We start from the raw sequence: 21004 nt of genomic DNA, 5'->3' as shown, positions 1-21004 counted from the left end.
CACAGCCAGCAAACATTCCCGGCCATGCTGCGCACAGCAGTGGTGACTCCCACACTGCTGAACCATGGCTGTCTTCACTTCAGCTGTCTCCCCTAGACTGTCAGAGTGAGAAGTCCTTCTCTGGATTAAACTGAGGGGCCTCAGGAAAACATCTCTGTTCCTTTATCCTGGGCAAATATAGCTCAGTGATGTGCAAGACAACTAATGAATCCAGGCATTCCCTGACTCTCTGAGCTGAGACCTGGCAGGACCACTGGGTCTGGCCAACTCCATCTCCAGCTGGCCTCCATTCAAAGGGCAGCTGCTAGGGAAGTTCCCTCACTGCCCCACCCCAACTCCTGCCAACTGGAATGAGAAGTCCCCTGTGCCCACCCCACATTCACTGTTCCAGTTACCAATGCCATGAAACAAGCCACCAAACTTGGTGGAATAAAATAATAACCACTTTATTGTGCTCAGAGCTACAGAAGGTCAGGAATCCGGAAAGAGCACAGAGGAGATGCTTGACTCTTTTCCATGATTTCCTGAGTCTCAGCTGGGAAGACTCCAAGGCTGGGAGTGACGTGGTGTCTGGGATTTGGAATCATCTGGAGACCTACTTATGCATGTGTGTGTCTGGCCTCCCAGCCAGGAGGAGGACTCAAAACAGGACTGTCACAATCAGGCCTGTGCTTGGCCTCCTGACATGGCTTGGCTTCCTCAGAGCATGGCAGCCTCAGGGCAGAACTTCTTACATGGTAACATGGGGCCCAAAAAGTGGATGCCCCAAGGAATAATGCTTTCTAACACACAGCCTTCCCTTCTGTAGCATTCTCCTGGTTGTGGGCAAGTTGCAAATCCACCAAGACTCAAGAAGAGAGAGGGGCCCCCACCTAGAGGAGGATCTGGGTACAACAGGCTGTTTGGGCCACAACCCTCCTCCAATTTCCCATCATCAGGTAGTCCCCTTTTACCTTGAGCCTTGTGGAATCCCTGCCTGTGCCTGGCCAGGTGAAGGATTTGGTTTTGGTGGCAGGATGAGCACTGTATCCAGAGAGGGCGAGAAAGTAGCCTGAGCACAGAGCAGCATGGGAGCCTCCCCACCCAGGAGCTTGCATGCTCACTGTTTATTAAGCACTTGCTTCCCCGTGGGCCCCGTGCTCAGGCATTCTATATGATATCTCATTTAATCCTCAGAGCAACACTATGAGCAGGGTCCCTTGTTCTCCCCATTTCATGGAGACTTGGAGAGTTTATACTAACTTGCCCAAGCTCACAGAGCCAACAAAAGGCAGTCAGAATCTGAACCTGCATTCTTAACCACTAAGTAGAGTGACTTCTGCAGAGGGGAGAATGGAATTAGGAGGCCTGGATATAAAAAATGAGAACCCCAAAGCTTCTTACAGAAAGCTAAATTCTTTGAAAAGCTTCAGAAGTTCTTTTGAAATCTCCTGAAAAGAGCTATACTCAGCCATGAAATCATCCGTTCTTTCTGAAGGCCATTGAAATCCCTATGGAATTCCTACACAGAGACGCGGCCCAGGGAAACCAAGCTGGGCTTTACCAAGCCAGCAAAGCTGGCCACGCCTCGGCCACGGATCCACTCATGTAACAAGCTTCCTCTACAAACACACAGAGGAAGAAACTCGTCCAGGGTCCAGCCTCCAGGAATGAGTCCTGGTGAAGTCAGCAGGACACCTAGACAGGTAGCTCTCTCCATTACTCCCCACCAGACTGCTCCTGTCTTCCAAGCTTCTCTGGCCAAATGAGGCATTCTCTCCCTGCTCTGCCTGACACAGCATACTTCATGGTCACCTGTCTGTCCTCCTCCATACCTCGCAGGAAATACAAACTTATTGAGGTCCACGAATGAAACTTACTTTACCAATCATCTAGAACAGTGTGTTTAAGAAAGCATACTGATACATTTTCCATCACCCCCTGGAAAGCATTTAAAATCACACACTTCTGAGGCACCCCGGGTGGCTCAGCTAGTTGAACATCTGTCTTCAGCTTGGGTCATGATCCCAAGGTACTGGGATCAAGTCCCACATCATCAGGCTCCCTGCTCAGTGGGGAGTCTGCTTCTCCCTCTCCCTCTGCCCCTGCTCCCTGCTTGTACTCTCCTGCGTGCTCTCTCTCTCACTCTAGTGTGCTCTCAAATAAAATCTTTTTTAAAAAATTGCATACTTCTTAGTGACATTGGGCTGCCAGTGCATTACTAAAGGAGAGTCTGCACAGTAAACCTACCCAAGAGAGAACCTATAGTTAGAGTGTCTACTCCCGGATACCAGTAAGGATTGACATATTCCCAGAAGAATATTTCTCAGCTTTGTTCCTCAGCTAGTTTATGGCTATTGAGAAGAGAGGGGGTTATGATTCCTTGAGAAATGGATTTGGTTTGAGAAATTCTGCATTTAACAAAGGTTAATGGGGATTGTGGCTTTCAAAGGAAAACTTATCTGACCATTGAACCTGCTCCTCACAGAGCTGCTCCAGGAGCCCACACTCTGGGAAGGGCCTTAGGCTGCCCATCCCTGCCAGTCTGTGACACCCCCTCTGGTGACCGTCTACCACTGTGTCTGAGTGCTTGATATGACTATGGACATTTTAATGGACTGAGCAGTGACCAGCTTACTCAGCTATGGCAAGGAGCCAAGCATTTCCTAACCTCTGGTATTTGCTCTGTTTTCATGGGAAGATAGATACAGAGTACATCTGCACAAACTGTTTTATAATCAAACTATTAAATCCTTTGAACTCATAGTATGCATGAACTATGACAGAAATAAGGACTTTTGTGATACTAAGGACATCATTTCTACTTGTTATAAAGGAGTTCTGAATTCCAAGCCACATGCAAATACATGGTGGTCAAAATACCACGTTTTGTGTGATGCCAGGATCCGGTCTGATGTATCACCGGGGCCACCATGCTAAATAGACATGGGATGACTATTCTGTAGACAGAATACACTGCTTTTCTGTCTACACTCTTTTAGGATGTCTTCCCTTGTTAGGATGTCTTCCCTTGTTGGCAAGCTGTCGGCTGCCCCCTTCCACTGCGATCAAAGACTCCGCCCCTCCCTCCTTGCACTTGAAATTGACAATTTCTGGCTGAAAAAACTAAACATCCACACCTGTTAGAACTGCATGAAAAGGAGAGTAGGTAGCCTGTAAGGAAGCGCTGGGGCGTCTTCAACCATGCCCGGGCTGCCCTTTGCACAGCAGCTGCAAGGCCCCAAGGACCTGCACAGCAGTACAGTTCAGGGCTTCAGAAGGCAGCAGAGTGCCAGAGAAGAGTGTCTCTTGTGAACAAGTACTGGAGGTGATGAGGAGACCCACCTGGGAGTAACCAATGATGTTCCCACTGTGGTCGAGCACATTAAAATTGATGATGGGACCCTGCTCCTCCGGGCTGCTGAATTCAGAGTCACTGTAAATCCGCACCACAGGGGCTCCGTCAGGGTACCGGAGAGCAGACAGGGCAGTGTAGGTGTACTGCGCCAAGGTAAAGGTGTGCTGCTTTATATTCTCCATTCCACCTCAAAAGCGATTGCGAAATGTCAGAGAGAAACATGAACTTCACGTGCAATTCACTCACTCGTTTTTAAGAAAAGATCATTTTAACCAGCAAAGCTGGAGCTCAGATCAATGATTCTAAATACTGGTAGATACTGTGTGATACTGTCCATATGGTTATGCATAGGTGTGGAGTACCAAACACCTTCCTGTTGCTGTTCTGTGAAATCTTTCATAGGAATTCTTGTCATCCTTCTTTTTTTTCTTTCTTTCTTTTTTTTTTTTTTTTAAATTTAGACCTTTGGGTTACAGATGGCACAGATACACAATTTTATCTTTATTATTATTTTAAAATTTTTTTAATTTTATTTTTAAGTCATCTCTATACCCAATGTGGGGCTCGAACTCACAACCCAGAGATCCAGAGTCACATGCTCCACTGACTGAGCCAGCCAGGTCACAGTTTTATCTTTAAAAGTATTGGGGAAAGGAAGGGAAAAGAAATGTTGGGAAATATCAGGAAGGGAGACAGAACATGAAGACTCCTAACTTTGGGAAACGAACTAGGGGTGGTGGAAGGGGAGGAGGACGGGTGTTGGAGGGGAATGGGTGACGGGCACTGAGGCGGACACTTGACGGGATGAGCACTGGGTGTTTTTCTGTATGTTGGTAAATTGAACACCAATAAAAATTAATTTAAAAAATAAAATAAAATAAAAGTATTGGGGGAGGGGATTCCTGGATGGCTCAGCAGTTTGGCGCCTGCCTTTGGCCCGGGGCATGATCCTGGAGTCCTGGGATCGAGTCCCACGTTGGGTTCCCGGCATGGAGCCTGCTTCTCCCTCCTCCTGCGTCTCTGCCTCTCTCTCTCTCTCTATGTCTATCATAAATAAATAAATCTTCTTAAAAATAAATAAATAAATAAATAAATGTATCAGGGGATAATATAAATAGATAGATAGATAGATAGATAGATAGATAGATAGATAGATAGATAGATAAAAAAAAGTATCAGGTGGTTTTGCTGGTTTTTTTTTTTAAATGTCTAAAGCATTTTAACATTATCCAAATCAATTAGGGATACATGTTACAACATGGATGAACCTTGAAAACATGTGAAATAAGCCAGACACAAAAGAGTAGATAATGTATTATTCCTCTTATCTAAGTGCCTAGAATATGCAAATTGATACAGGCAGAAAGGAGACTTGAGATTACTTGGGGCTGGGGCAAGGGGAAGGGGGCAGTTACTGTTGAATGGGTAGAGTTTTAGTTTGGGATGATGCAGAAGTCCTGGAACCAGTCGGTGGTGGATGGTTGCATACCAATGTAAGCACACTTAATGCCCCTGAAACGTACACTTACTTAAACTGGCCAAAATGGGGCACTTTGTGTTACAGATAGTTCAGCACATTTTTTCCCAAAGAAGCGATTAAGTAGGAATAACCAGGGTTTGCTTTATTGTGGAACTGATATGGTCAGTCTGTTTTCAGTTCAGAGGTGTCCCTGCCCCCATCAGACCTGCAGCTTGCAGTTTGGGTGTCTATTAATATCTTTCCTTGGAAAAGTGCTCATATCTCAATACTTGTCTTTATTGTCTTTTCTTTGTCTTGGATAGTGTACACTCTCTGCATTACCCTCAGGACTCCCCTCCACTCCTGTGAATCCTGTGTGCCCCCAGCTCAGGCCAAGAACCTGAAGAGTCCCATTACGGTGGCAAGAGAGAGAGAAAGGAAGGGCTACCTAATCATTAAGCCACATCCCTGGTTCACCACAACTCCATTTCCATATGGATGGTCCAAGCAGTACCACCCAGTTCTAGAACCTCAGCCTCTGGAGGAGTGCCCAGGAGCACAGCAGGATGGTGGACGCCTGGTGCATGAGACACACGTTCTTCCAGTCATCTATCTTTGTGTCAAGCTCCACATGATGGGAAGTGGCAACTCTCTGTGTGTCAGCCTACTGTGAGGGTCCTCCACCTGCCCACACACCCCAAACATTTGCCAGGAAAGAAAACCTACATCACTGCAAAGGCCAACAACAGAGACAGTGGTTGGGGCTCAGGGTTAGGCATTATTATGGTCTAGGTGGAAATCTCAGCCATCTCAATTATTAGGTCCCAGGGAAGGCATTTAACCTCTCTAAATATTAGCTCCTCATGAGCAAAGTGGGCTCATCATATAGCTCCCCAGTGTGACAGGAGGGAGGACCCAGAAAGGTAGCAGCTGAATAAGGTCTCAGGATCTGTAACCAGTCCTAGTTTGGGGACCAAGGATGGCTCCTCTGCTCCTGTGAAGCTACTCATCTCCTGGTTTGGAATAATCTCCTACTTGTGAAAATGTTCTTTTAACACACACACACACACACACACACACAGCACCTCAGTCTCTTGCTCTTGCCTCAGAAGTCATTCTGAAGTTCTTCAGGATAAGCTTCAACTGCATTCAGGGTACAGCTCCCAAATGCCAGCCGCTCACACAGACCCTACGTCCTTATCTACCTTATCTAAACCGCACCCATTCCAAGGCTCCCTCAAGGACGCAGGTGACAGGAGCAAATTCCACATAGATAAAAGGGTCCACTGACCTGTGAGGCGCTCTAGGGCATCGAATCCATGTTTTAGTGCTATCACGTCAAGGAAGGAGATGGTGCCATCTTCAAACCTGTAACAGGGTTGAGGGGAACAAGGTCAAGCTGTGGCCAACACCTCCATGTGCATTTTGTGGCATGCAACAAGGTTTTGACTCTAGTCTTGGCTATAATCGATGACTACCTCTGCTGTCTTATAAACCACTGCTCTCCCAGTCAGGGTAGACGGATTTACACACAGAGACCGATGGGGCCAGTTCTGGCCCTGACTCGCTCACTGGGGGTGCTTCCTTGGGATCGGATGGCCATGGTGACAAAGGACCCTAAAAGACAGTCACCGCCTTGAGAAATGCTATCCTGCCCCCGTGAAGACTTTGACAAGACCTCAAGCGCCGCGGGCTCTTAAAACGCTGCCCTTGACCCCAAGGGAACACCACTGGCAAGGCGTGGGTTGGGTGTGATCAATGCGCTAGAAGTCTAGGATGCCAACCTGCGGAACCACAGGCTTCGGGGAACATTATGAGGCTCCCAATACAGCACACATACCCCTCCTGGATTATCAGGGTGTTCACGATAGTCGCATTCTGTGATTTCTGATCTAGCCAAAATAGTCATCAAATCTCTACTGCCCACACACTGTGCGCCAGGCACCGTCCTAGGTGCCCTTCTGGTGCTTCCCTTCTCCTGAGGCACAGAAACTAGGGACAACACGCGACAAATTAGCAACACGCCAGCGGTGACTGCACTGAGGATGCAGAAGGATCATTTTCGAAACAGCAGAGCTCACAGAGGAGAAGGGCGTCCCAGGCGGAGGCCGCAGGGAACACCCCGAGCGGGCGGAAGCGCGCACACGTCCTGAACGGCAGGGACGTCAGCGCGGCGTCGGCGCGTCAGTGCTGCGTCAGTGCGTCAGTGCTGCATCAGTGCGGCTGGGCGCGAGTGCGCATGGGCGGGGAGCCAGCCGGGCGGGACGGTGGTGGGCGCAAAGTCGGAGGACGCCCCCCGTGGGGAGGTGGGGAGGCTGACGTGTGGCTGCAGGGCTCAGAGCAGAGAGCAGAGAGCAGGGGCAGGATGCGGACCCAGAGCCTGACAGGCAGAGTCCGCCCGCGCACTGCTGGGGGGCGGGGAGGGGGGGGGGGCTCGGAGGCAGGCGGTGTCCGCGAGCATTGGCACGAAGGATGGGGACGGCAGCCTCTGCGAGCCCACCGGTGGGTGACGGAAGCAAGTTGAAGCTTTCGGTGGAAACACTGTGCTTTGTATTTTAAGATTCTAGAGATGAGGTTTGCTCAGAATACTGTTACTGCAATGTTAATTTCTTTATAAAACCGATGGGTTAATAGCCGTGAATCAATTATGTGAACCAACAACTGGGTTGTTTTTATTTATGTTTGTTTAAAGATTTTATTTGGGGGCAGCCCAGGTGGCTCAAGCAGTTTAGCACCGCCTTCGGCCCAGGGCGTGACCCTGGAGACCCGGGATCGAGTCCTGCATCGGGCTCCCTGCGTGGAGCCTGCTTCTCCCTCTGCCTGTGTCTCTGTCTGTCTCTGTCTCTCTCTCTGTGTGTCTCTCATGAGTAAATAAATAAATCTTTTAAAATATAATAACCAGTTGTGCCATCAATATGCACGCAAACTTGTTCCAAACAATGCCATCTTTTAAAATGACTGCTTGAGTAAACTGTTGTACCTCTTGCCTGTGCTCTGGGAAAAGCCCTGGTGGCCTATCTTCCTTCCTCTCCTGAGAGTCTTTCACCTCTCCTGCTTGCAGCCCTTGTACCCTCATAGCTATGGAGAAGCCCCCAAGTGGGGGTCCAGTTCACTAAGCCACCTGGGGCACACTCCAGCCAGCCTCCATCCAAGCCCTCCAACCCCAGTGGCCCAGTTGGGTCCCTTGCACAACCCTATAGGTGACGTGGGCCAGAACCCCTGCCTTGTTGAACTCCAATCAGCCACTCCCACAGAGAGGTTACCTTTCAGCCACCGAGCTTCTTGGGATGTAGAAGTCTTCTCCTGCCAGGTACGCAGCAGCTGTGCCCCCTCCAAAGTAGGTTTTCCTCAGCAGAGGAGCCACACGATTATTCACCAGCAGGGCACCCAGGCCAGTGGGGAATCCAAAGAGCTTATAGAAGGAGAGGGGGACAAAGTCGGCCTGGTGGACCGACAGGTCCAAAGGTGAGGTGCTCACATAGGAGGCTGCATCGAGCAGCACGAACCACTTGCCAGGCACACTCACAGGGCACATCCGCCCAGCCTTGACCTCTCCTATCCAGGACAGGGGGTACCTGGTCCCGGAAAAGTTACTCTGCGCGGGGTAACAGAAGAGATGCAGAAGCTGGCAGTCAGGGTCACTGGCAACAGCGGCCCGTCTCTCTGCCAACCGCATGTCCTCTGGCCTGACTGGGATGGAAGTGACGTTCATGGCCGTGGTGACCTTCCTCATGCCCACCACGGAGGTATGGCTGTCAGTGAGGTAACAGAACCGGCTCCCGCTGCACTCCAGGCCTGGGGACACCCAGGGGAAGGCCTCCGCCACCAGTTTAAGAGCAGCCGTGCTCCCTGCCGTGAAAATCACACTGTAGTCCTCTGAGGAGGTGTGGAAGTGCGCCAGAATCCTGGAAGAAGCATAGCATCGTGCCAATCCATGGTCTCAGTAGTGTCAAATGTTCAGGGGTAGCTGTATTTGACCTCTCGCTCTCCCTTTATATTTAGGGAAAAACCCAGATCAGCTTTGCCACAATTACAAAGTTAGGGTAGGGGCAGAGCAAGCAGCAGGAAGAGATGACAAACCGGTTCAAGCTGGCAAGATCAGCTCTGCCTCCCATGTCCCCACCCTCAATGGATAAGATAAAAATCCATGGGGCAGGATGCCTGGGTGGCTCAGTGGTTTAATGCCTGCCTTTGGCCCAGGGGGTGATCTGGGAGCTCCAGGAGTCCCACGTTGGGCTCCCAGCATGGAGCCTGCTCCTCCCTCTGACTGTGTCTCTGTCTCTGTCTCTCTCTCTCCCTCATGAACAAATAAAATCCTTTAAAAAAAAAATCCATGGGGCACCTGGGTAGCTGTCTGTTGAGCATTTGATTCCTTTGTTTTTTCCTTTTTTAAAGATTTTATTTATTTCAGAGAGAGAGCACGCAAGCATGAGTGGGAGATGGTGCAGCAGAGGGAGAAGCAGGCTCCCCACTGAGCAGGGAGGCCAATACAGGCTTGGCTCCATCCCAGGACCCTGGGATCACAACCTGGGCTGAAGGCAGATGCTTAACTGACTGAGCCACCCAGGCACCCGGAGCATCCAACTCTTGATTTCAGCTTAGGTCATGATCTTAGGGTTGTGAGATCAAGCCCTGAGTCAAGCTCCATGCTCAATGGGGAGTCTGCTTGGGATTCTCTTTCTCCTTTCCCGCCCCTCTGTCTCCCCCTGTGCTCATGTCCTCTCTCTCTCTCTCTCCTTCTCTCTCTCAAATAAATAAATGAATAAATAAATCTTTTTTTAAAAAGATAAAAATCCACAACAACCTCAACCCTAGAAATACTCTCTCCTTGGACCACTCTCCTTGGTTCAACTCTATTGCAGCAAGTTTTAAGTCACCAACTTGTTTCATGGTGCTTTTAAAATTGGCAGCCCCCCCAAAAAAAAAAAATTGGCAGCCCAGCTTCCCTTTTAAATTGGAAATAACTTGTTATATTCATTCAAGAAACTTCAGGCACCACTTGGAAATTACTAAAAAGGAATTATTACGCGCAGAGGAAAGGGGGGATGGATAAAACAAGATGCCCAATGAAACATGAAAGCCCAAAGAAAATGTTTTTCTTCTCTCTGAAAATGAGACTTAGGAAATTGGGTCCCTCCTGGTCACTCTGGCCCTCAGGCACTCTGGCATCAGCCTGAAGCTGCACACAACAGCTGTGCACACCTCAGGGCCACCCACCTGTGCTTCAGATCAGCCCTGCTCTGTACCTACTCACTCACACCTTCCCGTCCCTTGCCCCTGATATTTGTCACTGTGCATGTGATCATTTAGCCAAATGCGATCTTCCTGAAACCAACTCAGAGCTTTTGTGGAATGCGGTGGGTGGTAGGGAAGAAATCCATCCACCTGGGAGTGCCCACTCAGGCTTGCACCTCTGCCACTCACCTGTAGCGCACGTGTTCCACAGTTTCGTGGGTGAGCTTGCTGCTGATATTCTGGCTGTGAGGATTACCTGGCAGGTTACAGAGACAAAGCCATCAAGTCACTACTTATGTTTCTCCTCTTGTGTTCCTCCAAAACCCTCTCTTTTGGTGTCTCAAAAAGTTAAGCATACAATTACTATATGACCCAGCCATGCCACTCCGATACACTCAAGAGAAATGAAAACACATGTCCACACAAAGATTCATGCACAGAAATGTTCAAAGGGAGGTTTATTGGTAAAGCCAAATTCTGGGAACAACATGAATGTCCATCAACTGATCAGCAGAGAGACAAGATGTTGTATATCTGAACAATTGGAAAGTATTCACAACAAAAAGGGAACAATCTACTAGCTATGTCATGAATGAACCTCAAACACATGCTAAGAGAAAAAAAAAAACATGTTAAGAGGTCACAGATTGTTTGATTCCATTTATATGAAATGTCCAGCAAAGGCAATTGTATAGAAAGATATTCAGAAAGTAATGGATTAGTGGTTGCCTGGGACTGAGGGGGTAACAGGGATGAATTATAAATAGGCATCAGAGGGGCAGCCCCGGTGGCTCAGCAGTTTAGCGCTGCCTGGAGACCCAGGATCGAGTCCCAAGTCGAGTTCCACGTTGGGCTCCCTGCATGGAGCCTGCTTCTCCCTCTGCCTGTGTCTGTCTGTCTGTCTGTCTGTCTCTCTCTCTCTCTCTCTCCTCTCTGTGTATTCTCATGAATAAATAAATAAAATCTTAAAAAAAAATAAATAGGCATCAGAGATCTTATGGGGGAATGAAAATGTTCTAAATGATTTATTTTTTTATATTTTATTTATTTATTCATGAGAGATGCAGAAAGAAAGAGAGAGAGGCAGAGACACAGGCAGAGGGAGAAGCAGGCTCCATGCACGGAGCCTGACGTGGGACTCGATCCCGGGTCTCCAGGATCACGCCCTGGGCTGAAGGCGGCGCTAAACCACTGAGCCACCAGGGCTGCCCCTAAATGATTTATAATGATAGTAGCATCACTTGGTAGTTACTAAAATCACTAAATTGTACATTTGAAATAGATGAATTGTATAATATGTAAAACATAACTTGATTTTTAAAATACTTTTTTAAACAAACAAACCAACCCCTGCCCCCCACTAGTAGAACAAGATGGGATTGGGAAGAACATTCTGGAGATGGAAGTCAGCTCATTGGCAGCCAGGCCAATGCTAGAACCTTTTCTGCAAGTTCCCTGACAGGTGGTTCTGATCAGTAATCCCAGGGAAGCAAGTACACATCCTCAGGAGGCTGCCCCTTCCCCAGCCATGAGACAGAGCCATGAACACCACTTCACCTAAATCCCCCTCTCTTGCCCTGTGTTCATACTCCTGCTCCTGGCCTTGTTCCCGCAGAAACACATCTAATTCCTCCAAATATGTGAAGGGGGCCATCACATCTCCCCTTAGCCCAGGCTCAAGGCTAACATCTCTACTAATTTCACTTTTCAATTTCTAGTTTTTCTCCCCTCCTTCCATCTCCCCTGAGTGGGTCCCGAAGTATCATTACCTCCCTCAAAACACAACGCCCCGGGTGAGGACACAGACCTCTCCAGGGGCTGGACATGCAGGAGTCAGGCACAAACATTTCTTAGGAGCAGGACTACATGTGCACATTAACGCAGTCTTGACTTTTTTTGTTTGTTCATTTGTTTTCTCATTTCCTGTTTCTACCATGCCATCTGGTCACACTGGATTTCTGGCCACTGAAGCTACCACTATTCCTTTTCCATAAGCACCAGTAACCTGTGAGACTTGGTACTTACCCGAATAGCCTCTCAACACTCTAGTTTTTAGCTCAGCACCACCTCCAGTCTAGATTCTGTCACCATGCCCACAGTTATGACTCTTGCAAAGAGTTAGAGAAAATTTGTGGATCTCTTTGCAAATCATGGATTAAAGTCAAGATAAGGTCCCTCACTGCCATCTCCTCTAGAAACTCTTCTCTAGATTTAAATATCTGCTGGCCGCCCGGGATCATATAGGGGCATGATAGGATTGTCATGAACTGAGGGAGTCTGGTGAGGGCCAAGGCCTTGCGCTCTGGAACCCAAATGCCTGGAGATCCAGCTCCCCCAGCCCCAGCACTTCCTGACTGAGTGGCCTCCGGTTAGCTCCCTATCCTCTCTGGGGCCCAGGAGTGAGGACAAACCTGTACCTTAGCTTATTGGATAGCAGCACCTGTACACTAGTTTGCTGTGAATGCAGAGGGGGACAGTGGAGATAAAGTGTCTGGAGAAACCGAATATGGTTTCTAGAGGAAACATCAAACTCCTCAGAGCGCCCTCAATGCCCCTACCTCTCCATTCAGGCCCCCTGCACTCTCCTCCCCTTCTCTGCACTCCGGGGCTAATTCCTGGACCCACTAATGGGTCTTGGTTCATGCTATTACCTCTGCCTGGAATACCCTTCTCCCTCTCTTCTCCATGTGAATTCCTGCTCATCCTCCGGGATCCACCCCACTCCTAAAACAGCTTTTTCTGACACTCAAATGGCCAATGCTGTGGCTCTGAAGCCACATCCCACCACGGTATCAGGGCCTTGTGTTCACAGCCCTTCATATAGCTGGTCATTTACATTTATATTGGAGCTTACAGGATTAGGTCCTGTGTACTAGGCCACAGCCCACGAAGGCAGAGGCAGTGTTTCCTTTGTCTTCATGTTAGCACCATGCTCCCAATACCAAGTGGCCCAACAAACATTTATGGAGTGAAAGAATGAGGATGCCTGGATGGTGCAGTCGATTAAGCATCCAACTCTTGGTTTTGACTCGGGTATGATCTCTCAGGGACATGAGATCTAGCCCCATGTCAGGCTCTTCACTCAGTGCAGAGTATGCTTGAGTTTCTCTCTCTCTCCCTCTGCCCCTCCTGCCTGTGTTCTTGCTCTCTCTCTGGCTCTCAAATAAATAAATACATCTTAAAAAGAAAAAAAAAGGACTGAATGTCCTTCCTGCCACCCTACCCTCTCCACTGCACTCCCCCAGGGTCATACTGCTGTCAAACACAGCACCTTGTACCTCTGTGCCCTTCTGACATTGACCCATTCTTCTGGAAGTAAATTGCGTCCCTGAGCCAATTCTTCCTAAGCCTGGCAGCACATATATTATAGGGACTGACCTGTGGGCTTCCTTGACCACACCCCCACCCCCCGGGGCCTATTCAGTGCTACGTGCTCAGCACAGTTCTGGTCTATTAACCCAACATTTGATAAGCAGAGATATATCAGCTGAATGTAGTTGGCTCCTATTCAATGCAAAAGTCAGCTTTGGTGTGTTGTTCTTTACCATAAACATTTTCCATGAGATCATTAGTGAAGCTTGTGAGCTGACTCTGGGGGAACAACGTGGCTCCTGCATGGTCAAGGTAGACAGTTCCTGAAAGAAAACATAGAATAAAGCTGTGGTTGTTTTTCAGAGGTATTCTACTTATATTACCAGGATCTGGTCTGGGTGAGCTTGAGCAGTGGGACCACCAGGCTACTGATTTCTCCCAGCCTCTTGATAGGAGCTTCTTAATCCAAATAGTAAGAATGAGCAATGGAAGATTGCACTCTCCTGTGTAATCAACTTTAGTGCCCGGAGCAAGGCTGCCTGATTAGCCAGCTCTTTCGTAAAACCAGGAACAGTATCCCACACACAGGAGGAGCCCAACAGACATTTGTCATTAATGACGGTAAAGTAATTTCACACGAATGACTCACTTCCTCCCAGGATTTCCTTGCTGCTTCCCCGGCGGTCGGTCGAGCTCTGAGTCTGCTTTCCCACAGTGAATTTGCCATCCCTAGACCCTGGACCAGTTCTGAGAGCTTTGGAAAATACTAGGATTGTAAACAATCTTTCTAGCCTCTTTCATAAACAGAGATATAGGCAAATTTAGATGAGAGGGAAATGCTGAGGTTTTCTCATCAGATGGTGGAGACCAGAAGGTTGGATAACTCACCATGTGGGTAAAGGTGCTGGAAAAGAGGCCTGCTGGGACATGGCTGGTTGGAGGCTACACTGATAGTTTCTTTACGGACAGTAGTTTGTCAATATGGGTTACACTTTCAAATGCAAATCCACAGGGCACCTGGGTGGCACAGTTGGTTAAGTGTCCAACTCTTTTTGAGCTCAGGTCATGATCTCAGGGGGATCAAGTCCTGCATGGGTCTCCAAACTCAGCAGGGAATCTGCTTAAGATTCTATCTCCTTCTCCCACTGCCCCCCCCCCCCATTTTCTCTCTCTCTCTCCCAAATAAATAAGTAAATCTTTAAAAAAGAAAAGAAAATGCAAACCCTCCTTGACCCGGCAATCCCTCTTCTAAGAATTCACCTTATAAATCCCCATGGTTTGTGAAATGGCCTGCACATGAGGACACTTAGTGCAGCATTGTCTGCAGTAGCCAGAAACTGGAAATGACTTAAATGTCCATGAACATGTGTTTAAAATAAAGAATTCTTGTATCTCCATCTAGTACTTTTTAAGTACTGACATGGAGTAAACTCTAAGATAACACTTCTGAGAACATACAGTGTGAATATTCATTCCTCCTTTCATTCACTTAAATGGATTTTTTTCTGTTGTTTTGTGAAGAATGGATTTTTTTTTTGTTTCTTGTGTAACAGCTTTATTGAGATATAATTCCCATACCATAGCATTCACCCTTTTAGTGGTGCTTTTAGCAGATCCATAAAGTTGTGCAACCATCACCATTATCTAATTTTTGAACCATTTCATTCATCCCAAAAAGAGAGCCCATACCCACTGCCAATCACTCCCCAATCTACCCAGCCCCAGCCCCTGGCAATCACTAATCTACTTTCTGTCTCTATAGATTTGTGGATTCTGGGCATTTCACATAAATGAAATCATATACTATGTGGCCTTTTGTGTCTGCTTTCTTCCACTTAGCATCCATATTTTCATGTCATTCATTTTTATGACTGAATAATATTCTACTGTATGGACGCACTACATTTTGTTTATCCATTCATCCAATGATAAACATGTGGGTGGTTTCTATTTTTTGCCTGCTATAAGTAATGCTGCAATGACTATTTATGTGCAAGTTTTTATGGGGACATCTGTTTTCTCCCATTCGGTCAGTTGTCCTTTTTTGGTGGCATCCATTGAAGCATAAAAGTTTTTAGTTTTGATGAAGTCCAATTTTTCTATTTCTGTTATTACTGTTGCTTGTAATTTTAGTGACATAAGAAACCATTCCTAATTCAAGGTCCTGATGATTATTGCTTATGCTTTCTTCTAAGAGTTTTATATTTTTAGCTCTTGTATTTCGGACTTTAGTCCATTTTTAGTTAAAATTTTTAAAGATTTTATTTATTTATTTATTACTTTCTTTCAATGACAATAAAGATTTTATTTATTTATTTTATATTTAAAGATTTTATTTATTTATTTATCCTCTTATTTATTCATGAGAGACACAGAGAGAAAGGCAGAGACATAGGCAGAGGAAGAAGCAGGCTCCCTTTGGGGAGCCTCATGCAGGACTCGATCCCAGGATCCTGGCATCATGCCCTGAGCCAAAGGCAGATGCTCAACCACTGAGCCACCCAAGTGCCTCATTATTTTTTTTTTCAGTTAATTTTCAAATATAGTGTGAGGTAGGGGTCCACCTTCATTCTTTTGTGTGTGGATACCAGCTGCCCCCACACTATTTGTTGAAGAGACTATTCTTTCCTCTATTGAATAGTCTTGGCCTTCTGTTAAAAAGCAATTGACCATGGATGTGTGGGTTTATTTCGGACTTACAATTCTACTCCATTGTTTCATGCCTCTGTCCTCATACCACATTGTCTTGATTACTGTAACTTTATATAAATTTTACTTACTTTACTTTTATGGGAAGTGTGAGGCTTTCAACTTTGTTCCCTCCCAAGGTTGCTTTGGCTAGTTGGGTCCCTCCCATCTCTATATGAATTTTAGGATCAATTTGTCAATTGCTGCAAAAAGGTACCTAGGATTTTGGTTGGAATGACATTCAATCTGCAGATCAGTTTGGGGGGTATTGTCATGTTAGCAATACTTAGTCTTCAAATTCATGAATATAGGATGTCTTTCCATTAATTTAAGTCTTCCTTTATTGCTTTCTTTCAATGACATGTTGTAGTCTTCAGTGTTCGCTTTCTACTTCTTTTGATAAATTTATTTCTATGTATTTTATTCTTTCTGAAGCTTTCCTTTATGTAATTTTCATAGCTTTTCTTACTAGTGTATAGAAATCAGGTTGATATTTGTATATTGAGCTTCTATCCTGTAACCTTGCTGAGCTTGTTTTTTAGTTCTAATAGTTTTATATGTGGATTCTTTAGGATTTTTCTATATACAAGGTTATGTTATCCACAAATAGAAATGTTTTCCAATCTGGGTGACTTTTGTTCCATTTACTTGCCTAATTGTCCTGGTTAGAACCCCTAGTATGATGTTGAATAGCAGTGGTGAGACCAGACACCCTTGTCTTATTCCTGATCTTAGAAATAAAGCTGTCAGTCTTTTGCCAGTAAGTATGATATTAGCGGTGGATTTCTTGAAGATAGCCTTTATCAGGCCAATTAAGTTTCCTTTTATTTCCTCGTTTATTGTATTTTTACATTCAAGAAATGTTTATTGAGTAATTACTGTGTGCCAGGCACTATTCTAAGTGGTGGAGACACAACAGTAGATAAAAAAGCTGGTATGATAGTGACAGAGAAAGACCATAAACAAATAAATGTAAACTGTGTCAGTTAACAGATGTTATGTCTCAATTACGTGATTAAAAAAACTGTACACACTCATATAAATATAGACAACAACTCAAAAGAGACACAGGACACAAGTGGCAGGAGCTGACCCTGGGGCAGCCACCATGGCTGTGGCTGGAGTGAGAGGGGGCTCCCTGGCCCTTTACCGTTCTTTGGCACCTTTGGAGTGCTGTGGAAAGATACTACCTAATCCAAAAAAATTAGTTTTAGAATAACGTTCTCTTTAACTGAAGATTCAGAATACAAATGCACCATACCAAAAGACAGGCTTCTGTCTAGGCACACATCAGGGAGATGCTTTTGTGAAGCCCCGGTGAACATGTGAAACCTAAGGGGTTCCCAAGGAGCACCACGTGTCTTGCCCACAGTCTTCTGCAGGGCCAGGAAGCCTTTTGGGAGAAGGCTACTTTGGCCTTTGGTCCAGTAGTTAATTTTGCAAAACCAGTCAGCCCTGTTAGATTAGCTAGAGATCTGAGAAGCCAGCTAGCACCGTGGTTAACAGTGCAGAATCCAAGTCAGCCAACCTGACTGAATTTTGCTCTACCACTAGCCACTCTGGATCCCTGTTCCTTTACCTGCAGATGGGATGCGGGTTAAAAGAGTCTGTAAACAGAGCCCAGTTTAGTGCTTGGCATATAGTAACACCCACTGAGATTTGACTGTTATTAGAAGAAGCAAGCAAATGACCCCACTGGTATTGGGTCTTCAAGAAGGAAATTCCAGGGTCTCTTCTAGACCTTGCCTCTTCAGTTCTCAGTTCTATACAGGGTGAGTGGCTATCCATCAGCGCTCTGAGACTTCAAGAACCATTTGTACCACATCTGAAAATTCAATATGCTCCTTTCACCAAGAGAAGGGAATTCCCAACCAATTGGTTAGGCAAAATGTTTCAGCATTTAAAGATTAAGCATGTAATTATCTAGAGCTACCACGTAACCGAAAAACTCTCCAGCCTGCACAAAAGCTATGAGGAGAAGGAGGAAGGGGAAAAGAAGAGGAGATGAAGGTTATGTTATTTTGTTTTGTTTGTTTTTCCCTGATCTGTGAGAGAAAAAAAAGTGCGTGCTTATGTTCCAAGACTCCCAGCCATGGAAGGGGTGGGTTTAATTCACAAAACTCTACTTGAACTATTAATGTAGAGGAAATGCTGGGAACTTGCACTAGGTAGATAGATAGATGATAGATAGATAGATGATAGATATAGATAGATAGATAGATAGATAGATAGATAGATAGATAGATAGATGATAGAATATAAAACAGTAGATTTTTTTAAAAGATTTTATTCATTTATTCATGAGAGACACAGACAGAGAGGCAAGAGACACAGGTAGAGAGAGAAGCAAGCTCCCTGCAGGATCCTGATGTGGGACTCAATCCCAGGACCCCAGGATCACGCCAAAGGCAGATGCTCAACCACTGAGCCACCCAGGTGTCCCAATATGGTAGATTTTAAAGGGGCTCTGAAGCCTGGGGTCCTGGCTATCACATCTAAATTTTACATTTAAGGGAAAAGGTGCTGCTCTCTGAGGGACACAAGTAAACAAGTAGGGGCCCAGAACATACTTCTACTTCCCCAGGGTAGTCTTCAGGGGAGAGGTCAGCCAGTGATGGGTGTGAGGGACCAGAGCTGGAGGGATTAGGAGATTAAGCAGGTGTGGTGCAGAAATAATTATGGGCTGCACCAAAACAGCCTCTAAACTTTCTTCAAAAGAATGGGGAGCCTCCTTCCCTCCCTCCACCTCTGTGGGTGTTCATTGTCCCAGTCTACTCCTAGGGTGGAAATTTCCATAATACAAACTTTCAGGGACAGCAGGCAGAAGCATCGGGGTGAGGTGCTGTCTCCTTCAGGTGGATGTGCCACTAGGAAGAATGGGCAGGTGGTAGAGAGGACACCAGAAGGCCCACGGTCTCCCTCCCAAGTTCCCTAATGAGGTACAGACAGGAGACACACAGAGCGAGGCCACAGCCCTGAAAGCCCTCCAAGAGAAAAAACCAGTCACTCTCCCAAACAGGAGAAAGTGACTCAAAAGAGCTGAAATCAGCTACCCGATTAATGAAATATTACGCCAGGGTGGCTGTTGTGCCACAAGCAAGGAAGCAGTCACCAGTTAGTTGCTCACTGCGACAGAGTGAGTAGGAGTCAACTCCGACGGCCACCACCGAGCCCACGACACCTGCGGGCCCTCCCTGCCCCGCGGCCCGCGGTTCTGAGGCTCGAGGCCGCCCCTCACTTGAGGTCCCTTAAAAGAGCGAGTCCCGGGGATCCCTGGGGGGCGCAGCAGTTTAGCGCCTGCCTTTGGCCCAGGGCGTGATCCTGGAGACCCGGGATCGAATCCCACATCGGGCTCCCGGTGCATGGAGCCTGCTTCTCCCTCTGCCTGTGTCTCTGCCTCTCTCTCTCTCTCTCTCTCTCTCTGTGTGTGTGTGTGTGACTATGATAAGTAAATAAAAATTAAAAAAAAAAAAAAAAAAAAAGAGCGAGTCCCTACACAGTCCCCACAGGTGCGGGAGCCCTCTCGCCCTGCAGCAAGGACCAGATGAAGCTCGACTTGAAATTCGACCAGCCTGTTCCGTCCTGCGGAAACCGAAGGGACGATGTGATCCCGGGCCTCGTGTCCAGTTTACAGGCTCGCCCTGCCCGTAAAGCTCAAAGTGCCCGTTTTGCGAATGGGAGTCGCCCGGCGAGCTAGAGCTCGGAGGCATTGTTCTGACTGCACGCCTGAGAAAACTGAGGCTTCGAAAATAAAAGATGCGTGTGAGCTCAGTCTCCAGAGGCTGTAGCCTCTGGGTCGCCACGGCGCGCGCCCCCCGCCCCGCGCCCTGGCCACCCGCGCACTGCACCTGTTCGCGGGCGGGCGAGCGCCCCAACAGCCGCGGCGGCAGGACATCCCCGCATTTTGCAACCCTAGCAAGCCTGGGCCAAAGGAATGAATCCTAAGGCCGGCCCGCGGTGGGCGAGTAGGAGCAGGTGAGTAAGGAGTAAGGTAGGGACGAGGCTGGTCCTGCACCGCGGGAAAAGCCTAAGGAGCTAGATCGCAGGAACTCTTGGGCTGCAGGTGGGACCTCGGGGAGCCGGGTCCACGAAGCGGACGCGTGGACACGTCTCTCCAGGTCTTTCGGTCCAAAACGTATCCCAAATAAGGTGAGCCGCTCCCACCTAGAGCCAAAGCTCCTTCCACCCCAGTTCCAGAACCCGCGCGCCCGCCCCGTCCTCCCTGCCAGGGAGGCCCCTCCACCCGCACGGGCGCCCCGCCAGCCTCACCTGCCAGGCGGCCGAATTCGCGCTGGCGCAGCTCCCGCAGGCTGCGCGGCCCATAGCCGTAGGCGAGCGGCCGCCGGCTCGACTCCCGGAACCGCGCGAAGGCCAGCAGCTGGGGCCCCGGCGGCGCAGCCCCGCAGGCCATGCCTCGCGCCGTGCGGCCTCGGGCGGGGGAAAGGCCGTCCCGGGCCGCACCTCCCGGTCCTCCGCCGGGGTCCGTCCCGGCCGGGGGCGGCGCCTCTGCGGGCGGCCCAGCGAGCCAGGGCCGCTGACTCACGGAGTTTCACTTTCCGCGGCCCTTTTCCTGGGGGCGGGGCCCGTTTTGTGATCTCTTTGAGGAGCTTCCCAGGGGAGCGCACGGAGAGGCCCCCAGGACCCGCGGAGCACGAAGCCCCGCGTACCCGAGCTTGCGAGTCTGGGGCAGCGGCAGCGGCAGCGCGCTGCTCTCCGTGCTCCGCATCCTGACCCTTGTCGCCTCGGCGTTTGCAAGGAGACTTCGCCTTGCTGCTTCCCCTGCCGTGTCTAAATGGAAGAGGAAGAAAGACTGGGGCTCCGGGAGGTTGTGGTTTACTAGGCTCTCCGCGGTTGCGCACCACCGAGACCGTAGCTCGGTCGCGACTCCGACCGAGGGCCTCCCGCGCCCTGCCCTTGGACCTGCGGCCGGGATGCCCGAGCCAGGGCGGCTGCGTCCCGGGGCGCCACTGCCT

General features: G+C 48.2%; 1 protein-coding gene across 1 annotated transcript in view; it reads right to left on the bottom strand.

Moving 5' to 3' along the window:
• MOCOS (molybdenum cofactor sulfurase) overlaps nucleotides 1-20791 on the bottom strand; it is a 53545-nt gene extending 32754 nt beyond the window's left edge. Inside the window, exons 1-6 of the mRNA XM_025996990.2 lie at nucleotides 20301-20791; nucleotides 13577-13666; nucleotides 10221-10287; nucleotides 8060-8701; nucleotides 6088-6164; nucleotides 3325-3524 (exon numbers count right to left, since the gene is read on the bottom strand). Coding sequence (XP_025852775.2) covers nucleotides 3325-3524; nucleotides 6088-6164; nucleotides 8060-8701; nucleotides 10221-10287; nucleotides 13577-13666; nucleotides 20301-20442 — 1218 coding nt within the window. The 5' untranslated portion in view covers nucleotides 20443-20791. The remainder of the gene's footprint in view (nucleotides 1-3324; nucleotides 3525-6087; nucleotides 6165-8059; nucleotides 8702-10220; nucleotides 10288-13576; nucleotides 13667-20300) is intronic.
• Between the last annotated feature and the right edge of the window lie 213 nt (nucleotides 20792-21004).

The sequence above is a fragment of the Vulpes vulpes genome, chromosome 13 (genome assembly GCF_048418805.1).
Source record: "Vulpes vulpes isolate BD-2025 chromosome 13, VulVul3, whole genome shotgun sequence".
Lineage (NCBI taxonomy): Eukaryota > Metazoa > Chordata > Mammalia > Carnivora > Canidae > Vulpes > Vulpes vulpes.
The sequence above is the reverse complement of the archived record's forward strand: the minus strand, read 5'-3'. Positions and strand labels throughout refer to the sequence as shown.